The sequence below is a fragment of the Mesoplodon densirostris genome, chromosome 4 (genome assembly GCF_025265405.1).
Source record: "Mesoplodon densirostris isolate mMesDen1 chromosome 4, mMesDen1 primary haplotype, whole genome shotgun sequence".
Lineage (NCBI taxonomy): Eukaryota > Metazoa > Chordata > Mammalia > Artiodactyla > Ziphiidae > Mesoplodon > Mesoplodon densirostris.
In genome coordinates this window covers 15,059,572-15,068,646 of record NC_082664.1, presented here as the reverse complement: position 1 = coordinate 15,068,646, position 9,075 = coordinate 15,059,572, and the positions used below count along the sequence as shown (strand labels likewise).

At 47.3% G+C, this 9,075-nt stretch overlaps 1 protein-coding gene across 1 annotated transcript in view; it reads left to right on the top strand.

Moving 5' to 3' along the window:
- The first annotated feature begins 373 nt into the window (after positions 1 to 373).
- Positions 374 to 9,075, top strand: part of KCNK13 (potassium two pore domain channel subfamily K member 13) — a 116,178-nt gene continuing 107,476 nt past the window's right edge. The window contains exon 1 of the mRNA XM_060097941.1: positions 374 to 713. Coding sequence (XP_059953924.1) covers positions 374 to 713 — 340 coding nt within the window. The remainder of the gene's footprint in view (positions 714 to 9,075) is intronic.

Sequence of the window (9,075 nt, the reverse complement as noted above, 5' to 3'; positions counted from 1 at the left end):
TGAGCCGGGCAGGACACCAGGGGGAAGCAGCGGCCGCATCCTCGTGCCAAGCAGAAGCGGACTCTGTGCCGGGTCACTCAGCTCTTCAGCTTTTAGGAGAACTCCTAGGGGGGCGGGGACGGCGGCGAAAATGCGGATTTGAAACCGGGAGTCGAGGCGGACGTGGGGGGCTGGCGCTGCAGGAGCGGTCGACGCGGCGGCCCCGGGAGCCGCGTGGCCTGGAGGAGCGTCCGGCGGTCATGGGCGAGCTGGCTGTCGTGCGGCCAGGGGCGGACTGAACGCCGGGCCGAGACCCCACCTCCCGGGGCGCCCGGGCGACAGTCAGCCGGCGGCTACGGCCGCCCGGCTTGGGGCTGCACCCGGGGGTCCGGCCATGGCCGGCCGGGGTTGCGGCTGCAGCTGCGGCCCGGCCCACCTGAACGAGGACAACGCGCGCTTCCTGCTGCTCGCCGCGCTCATCGTGCTCTACCTGCTGGGCGGCGCCGCCGTCTTCTCGGCGCTGGAGCTGGCGCACGAACGCCAGGCCAAGCAGCGCTGGGAGGAGCGCCTGGCCAACTTCAGCCGCCGCCACAACGTGAGCCGCGACGAGCTGCGCGGCTTCCTTCGGCACTACGAGGAGGCCACCGAGGCCGGCATCCGCGTGGACAATGTTCGCCAGCGCTGGGACTTCACCGGCGCCTTCTACTTCGTGGGCACCGTCGTGTCCACCATAGGTAAGTGGGCCCTGCGGGAGGGCGGAGGGGCGGCCAGCCTCGCAGGCGTTTTTCTGGCCCGGCGCTTCGAAGGGCGGGACCGCGCTTCCCAGCCCTGCATTCATCCACCTCCGCGCTCGGCCAGGTGGCACCGATGTGAGCTGTTGCCTGATCCAAAGGTGGTATTGCCTCCCTGCTTCTTTAAGTGAGGTCCACGGACCAGCTGCGTCAGCATCACTTGGGAGCTTGTTATCAATGCAGTCTCAGCCCCTCCCCAGACCACTTGAGTCAGGATCTGCGTGTTAAAATCTCCAGGGAATTTGAGTGATCCTTAAATTGGAGACGTTCTGCTCTGGGAGTGTTCCTAGTTAAGGAGACTGAGCTTGAATTCATGGAACATTCGGGAGAAAGCTTACAGATCGGGACGGGAACCTATAAACATTAATTGAGCTAGTACCATGCAGGAGGCGCTGGTCTGAGGGGGAGAAACAAATTTTAAAGAGACTGTCCGTGACTTAAAACTTAACAGAGAGAAAAAATAGATCGAAAACGAGATTGGAAGTAAGGAGGCAAAAGTGCTAATCAGGATGGAAACTGTTTTCTGCCATGAGGAAGCAGGTGGGGGTGGGGAGAAGGGACCTATGGGCTGAACCGCTAAGTGTTGGCCTGATTGGGCTCTGGAAACTAAAAGTGCTTTACACTCCGGAGGAGGAGAGAATTGCGTTCAGGGTCCAGTGAGCTCCCTGATCTGTAGGGAGTAGTGGAAGGAAAGCTAGGGGAGTCTCCTGGCTAATGGGATGGAGGGGGGAACTTCACGGACAGACTCAGGAGCTAGAGCTTATCTAGAGGCAATTGGAAGCTATTGAGAGTTTTTGAGCAAGAGGGTCTCATTGCTACCGTCAGTTATGCCTTTATTACCAGCAGAAGGAAAAAGATTGGGAGTCTTTGCACCACACTCCGAAGGACTGTTCACGCTTAAAGCATCCTTGAGTGATAAGGGGGTTGGGAAAGATGCTGTAGAAATTCTGAAGAAAGCAGAGAGCTGGAGCGGAGGAGGGGGCTTTGAAAGGCTGTGCAGAAAGGGAGCGGCTCCCGGCTGGCGGCCGGAGCACCGGAGCCGCAGCAGGGCCGGCAGGGGGCCGCGCAGGTGCTCGGCTGCTGTAGCCCCTGTGCTGCCAGGAGAGCTCGTCCGTGAGGCGGTGACAAGGCGGACTTCTTTGAAGCTCCCACGCAAGGTTGCCTTTGGTAGACGTTCTACCAGGAGAAGGAGCACAAGGTACAACAGGGATCAGCCTCAGACCTGATTGGTCAAGAAAGACTTCCCAGGGTTAGTCTAGGAGCCCAGGGCTCCAGCTGGTGAGTAGGAGGCAAGGTGGAGAGGACTGGCGTGATTCCGGATACACGGGCTGCGTCTGAAGTGCTTTGGGCTGAACTGCCCAGCTCGCCGCCGCAACCCTCTCTCATTTCAGGCGGCCCTGCCCACCCGTGGGCCATTATGACACCACGGTAACTGGGTATCTGGTAAGAAAGACTTTTATAGCATTCTCCACGGTGACCAGAACATGGGTCCTGACGGGGATGGGGGCAGAGTAATACCCTCCACAGTTCTCTCCCCCAGCCCAGTTCTCCACTGGACTCTCTTAGCAGAATTGCCTAAGTCCTCCCATTTCTCAAAAGACAGTTCCAGAATTTCTATGTAGGGAGGACTTGGGGTGAGCAAACTGATTGGGAAGGGTTGCTGTGGAACTTTCCTTGAATCTGCTATGTCTGTGTAGCTGGTACAGGGTTTTGATTTAGATTATTCATTTGGGGGTGGTTTTGGGGGGAGACTGGGGAGCTAAGTCCTCCCCACCCCCTCCACAGGCCCCCCAGTTTGTACTTCCCATGGCCATGGACGTAGGAAGGAGCAGAGTGTGTGTAAAGACTGGTGAACACCAATGCCAGAGGAACCGCGGATGTCGTGGATGGGTGGGCGTGTAAGCACACAGTCATCCGGGGGCACAAATAGAATCATGAAGCCTGATGGAATAGAAGGAAACCTGGACCGAGAGTCTGGAGTTGGAGCTACTGACCCTGCCTGTACGTTGGGCCGGTTCCTTAACATTCTGAGCCCCATCCTTCTCTTCTGAGATACCTACAAGTGCCCACCTTGGTATCTGGCACATTGTAGCTGTTGAGTAAATATTAGTCCCGTCTCCTTCCCCCACCCTGCCCCTAAGCCTGCCCCTCTCGCAGGGTTTTTGCTAGGGATAATGAGTTCATATAAGTGAATGTTCTTTAAAAAGAACAAAGCACTATGTAAGTATGGGCTTATTTTTACTTTCCCATTTCTCACATGTCCTTAAATTGTTTCGTTAATCGCTGATGTAATAACAGCACTTGCAACCCTTTATTGGGGTACGTAATTAGGCACATACTGTGATTATTATGTGAATATGTGATGCAGCTAATTGCATAGATTAACCACAATTTCAATCAACACAATTCATATATGTGATATGTGATTCATATGTGTGAAGTGTGATTATCCCTGTTTTATAGATGAGGAAACTGAAGCTTCATGTTCTTTGTAAAATAAAGAAGAAAAAAAAAATCTGTAATGACATCACCTAAAGTTGACCATGGTTGACAGTTTGGTCATTTTTTTAAATTGAAGGTTAGTTGATTTACAATGTTGTGTTAGTTTCAGGTGTACAGCAAAGTGATTCAGTTATACATACATATATATCAATTTTTTTCAGATTCTTCTCCCTTATAGTTATTACAAAATATTGAGTATAGTTCCCTGTGTTATACAATAGGTCCTTGTTGGGTGGTGCATTTCTTTCTATTCTTTTTCCCTATGGACACACATATGTACATATGTATTTTTCTAAATTTGGATCATATTCTATAAACCCTTTACATCTTGTATTTTAATCGTAGTATTACATGATGGTTTTTTCTTCTAAATATTAGTTCCTCTTTGCTTTATTCTGCAAAGATGTTGAGGTAACAGATAACAAGAAAGCATACAGTAGAATAATCATAAAATGTAAATAAAACCTCAGAACTAGGAAAAAAAAGAACAGAAATATGGAAAGCAATTGAATCTAGGAAATTGGTAGAGAGGAGCTTTGTCTTAGCTGAAGTTCCCTCAGAAGTAGCTTCTGAGCCAAGAATTTGAGTGCAAGCAGTTTATTGGCAGATTCAAGGGATACAGGGAGGTGAAGGAGGAAGTGATACAAGAAAGGGAAGTCAGTCAGTATAGGGTATGGTATTAGGCAGAAAGCATAGTGGGCAACTGATCCTTAATCTCAAGTGGAAGCTTGAGAACAGTGCAAAGCTCATGAACCAGACTTACCCCAGGCAAGGGAGCTGGGGTATTTATACACCCACACTAGTCAGAAATTGGTTAAAAGCCGCTTGGAGGGTGGGGGAAGCACAAAAATATAATTTCCAGGTACTTCTGTCCTGATTTTTCATGGACGGCCCAAGAGTAGCCTTCTGATAAGATATAGGCACTGGCCATTTGAAATCAGGCCAGTGTGTCCAGAAATGGTAAAGGAGATCCCAGGGGGTGAGGACTGAGTATCACCAGTGACTATTCAAGCTTCAGATTTGGCTGCAGGGTCCATGGCGGAGTCCTGACCCACACTGGAATTCTTTTTTTTTGGCTGTGTTGGGTCTTCGTTGCTGCACGTGGACTTTCTCTAGTTGCGACGAGCGGGGGCTACCCTTCGTTGTGGTGCACAGGCTTCTCATTACTGTGGCTTCTCTTGTGGTGGAGCACGGGCTCTAGGCATGCGGGCTTCAGTAGTTGCAGCACATGGGCTCAGTAGTTGTGGCACACGGACCCTAGAGCACGGGCTTCAGTTGCTGTGATGTGCGGGCCTCAGTAGTTGTGGCACATGGGCTTAGTTGCTCCGTGGCATGTGGGATCTTCCCGGACCAGGGATTGAACCCATGTCCCCTGCATTGGCAGGCTGATTCTTAACCACTGCACCACCAGGGACGTCCCCACACTGGAATTCTTAGTAGACAAAAGGAAGCATACACCTTTTCCCAATATGCAATCCTCAAAAATATTTCCCTCTTGGGATTTTATATGGGAAACATTGCATAGGACAGTGGGTGATGCTCACAAACAACAGTTTCCTGGAAAATGCAGCTGAGGATTTCATGCAACTGTTGTTTAATTTAAAAGTCAGAGCAGAGTAAAAAACATTGTGGCCAGTTTCTCAGAAGTTTAAACATAGAACTACATGTGACCCAGAAATTCCACTCCTAGGGAATATATAACCAAAAGAATTGAAAGCAGAGACTCAAACAGATACAGGAACACCTCAGAGATGCTGCGAATCCGGTTCCAGACCACTGCAATAAAGCGAATATCACAATAAAGCAAGTCACATGAATTTCTTTTGGTTTCCCAGTGCATATGAAAATTATGTTTTCACTGTACTGTAGTCCGTTAAGTGTGCAATAGCATTATGTCTAAAAAATGTATATACCTTAATTTAAAAATACTTTATTGCTAAAAAATGCTAACCACCATCTGAGCCTTCAGTGAGTCATAGTCTTTTTACAACAGTAACATCAAAGATCACTGATCACAGCCCACCACAGCAAATATAACAGTAATGAAAAAGTTTGAAATATTGCAAGACTTACCAAAATGTAACACAGAGACACGAAGTGAGCAAATGCTGTTGGAAAAATGGCATCAATAGACTTCCTCGTCACAGGGTTGCCACAAACCTTCAGTTTGTAAAAAACACAATAGCCGTGAAGCACAGTAAAGCAAAGCACCATAAAAAGAGGTATGCCTGTATTTGTACACCAGTGTTCATTGCAGCATTATTCACAGGAGCCAAAAGGTGGAAACAACCCAAGTGTCTATCAGCAGATGAATGGATAAACAAAATGTGCGTACATACAATGGAATGTACAGACAACGCAGATGGACCCTGAAAATATGATACTTAGTGAAATAAGCCAGACACAGAAGGACAAATACAATTCAACTTAGATGAGGTATTTAGGATAGGCAGATTTCATAGGGATGGAAAGTAGAATAGAGGGTACCAGGGACTGAGGGAAGAAGGGAAGGCTTATTTAATGGCATTTTTGTTGGGGATGATAACAGAGTTTTGGATATAGATAGTGGCAATGGTTATACAACAATGTGAATGTATTTAATGCATTGAATAGTACACTTATGAATGGTTAAAATGACAAATATTATGTATATATATATATTATTTTGACTAATTTAATCCTCACATCCACGGTGGCATTGGTACTTTTGTTTTTTTTTAATTAATTTATTTTGGCTATGTTGGGTCTTCGTTTCTGTGTGAGGACTTTCTCTAGTTGTGGCAAGCGGGGGCCACTCTTCATCGCGGTGCGCGGGCCTCTCACTATCGCGGTCTCTCTTGTTGCGGAGCACAAGCTCCAGACGCGCAGACTCAATAGTTGTGGCTCACGGGCCTAGTCGCTCCACGGCACGTGGGATCCTCCCAGACCAGGGCTCGAACCCGTGTCCCCTGCATTGGCAGGCAGATTCTCAACCACTGCGCCACCAGGGAAGCCCTATTATGTATATTTTACCACAGCATAGAAAGAGCAGAATATTAAAACACAACTCAGGGAGTTGATTCTGAAAGAGGCTGGTGATCAAGCTTGAAACAAGAATGAATTTGAAGTACTCAGAGAAGTAGATTGACGTTAGACTCTGTAAGTGATCTTTTGTAAATATCTTTTTCTCTCAAATAGGCATTTGTTAGGCATTTGTTTTTGTGTTTGCCTGTGTATATATAACTCAGCTTCCGTCCACAAAGGATATGAGATCATTTGCATATTGATATGGTCAGGGTAACCTTAAGCCTTGGGCTACCCCGTCATCTCAGTAGCTTAACACAAGCGTTTACTTCTTACTCACCCAAAGCCCATTGCGGGTGAGGTGCTTTACCAGGACAGTTGTCTCCTGGGTTGGCCCAGTGTTCCAGGATTCTTTTATCTTGGGGCTGCTCTTTGTCAGCTCACGCCTCCAGTACTGCCCAGGAGGGGACAGAAAGGGTTGAAGAGTGGAGCACCTGCAATTAAACGGCCACCACCTGGAGGTGACAAGAAATCACCTCCACACGCGTTTCATTGGCCAAATCAAGTCCCATGGCTACACCCAACTTCAAGGATGTAAAGAACCGCACTCCTCCTGTAAGTCCAGAAGTAGATAAGCCTTGATCTTGGTGAACAGCACGGATGCCTACCGCACATATATGCACAGTGCACTAGAAATGGATACTAATGGATTTAAGACGTTGGGGAGATGAGAAAACATGAGTGGGATAGGACAGTTAAGCCACAAATTGTTAATACACAGAGATATATGTCAAAAGGGCCCACATAATTGCCAGATTTGGCTGTGAGTTTTCCAGTTGTTGAAAGAAAGAGGCAAGGGCAGCCATTAAATGGTTCCTTTAATCCAGGCTGGCTGCTTGGAAGACACCCAGCTTTTTTAGATGTGAATAAAAATTTCTCCTATAGATTGTCATGAAGGGGACAAGATAATGTGATGAGTAGTCTTCTCCACTGCCTCTCAGCTGTGAAAGAGAACCCCGTGCTCCTGCACAGCATAGCGTCCCTCAGTACAAGGTGCAGTTCCGTAAAAGCCCCTCTGCCTAAGTCCAAGGTCATGCAGGGTGGTGTCCAGCTTCCAACTGTATGGTCCAGTAAGAATGTTTAGAATTCTCTACTGGCGGTTCCCAAGGTTCACTGTCCACAAGAACTCACCTGAGGGGAGTGTGGTGCTTGTTAAAATGCAGCTGTTTGGATCCCCCTTTCAGAGCTCCTGATGCATTTTAAGAAACTTCCCCAGATGGCTCTGATAGAGGCAGAACAGGGGGCACACTGGAGGATAGGAGTTGGCCTAAGGTTGAAAATTGAGGCCACCCCCAAGGATTCTCGCTACTCAAACAGGGGTCCGTGAATCAGCAGGATCAGCATCACCTTGGACCTTGTTAGAAATGCAGAGTCTCAGGCTAGCCCCAGACTACCTGAATTAGAAGCTGCTCTTCAACAAACCACCTGGTGAATTATAGCCACGTTAAAGTTTGAGAACTCTGGAGTCTAGAAGGCTGTTGTCTTGTGATGTTGCTGACTAGGGAAGGCCCCTCCCTGAGCTTTGAAACTTAGGCAAGCCGGTGGCAGGGCTAGAATGGATAGGGGTGAGATGTGCTTGTCTTTTGCCTTGGTGGACCTCCTCACCTGCTGGTGGTTTAAGGAGGCAAGGGGAACGTTAATTTAGAACAACACTGGGACTTCCCTGGCGGTCCAGTGGTTAGGATTCCACGTTGCCACTGCAGGGGGCCACAGGTTTGATCCCTGGTCAGGGAACTAAGATCCCACATGCTGCGTGTTGAGGCCAAATAAAAAATAAAAAAAAAAAAGGGAAAAAAAGGTGCAAATGAAAACAAATGAGGTAAGGAAAAACTCTTGAAAAAAAAGTCTAGAACAACACTATCAGATGCAGGGATGTGCTGCGTCTGAGCTGAGAAAGTGACTCTGGCTTGTATGGGTCTGGGAAGCTCAGACTCAGAGATGCCCAGCCCCACCTCAGTGGTGGACCACTCGAAGTAGATGACCAGATCTTCAACACAGTTTTATTTATTTTAACTAAACAGAGATGATCATAGTGGCGCCCCTTTTTGGACCTGGGTGTGGTTCATGATTAGCACCTGTGCAGTGGTATTCTACAAGGCTCTCGTGGGGTTCAGGAGCTGGGCAGACAGGTATGTGATTTGGCCTGGCCAGTGTGCACACCTATGGGGTGCTGAACTGGATGTTGTTTTCAGAATCGTTTTTTTTTTTTCTACATGGAAAGAGCTTTTGAATCAAATTATATTAGATCCAAAAAATAAAATACTGGGAATCACCATCTTATAGTCTAAAGCTATAACCAAACATCAAAGATGATGAACAGGCATTGTGAAAGAGTAAAAGCATCCCATGAATACATTAATAAATGTCACATGTTAGCAGATGTCATACGTGTGTCAAGATTTAACTGACACATTGAATTGGCACTTCACATTTTACAAAGCATTTGCACACAAATCTTAGGAGATGGGCAGAGAAGTTACTATCAATTCCGTCTTGCAGATAAGGAAACTGAGGTACAGATAGCATAAATATTTTATGACCACGCGGCTATAAAGCAGCAAAGTCAAGATTAGAACCGGATTTCATTTCGTTTATTGTCTGTTGATAAAAGAAATACATATTCATTTTAGAAGACTGGACATATATGGGAAAGTATAAAAAAGAAACTAAAAATCACCCATAATTCTACCATCCAACAAGAACCACCGTTAATATTGTGGTATATCATATTATATTGGAC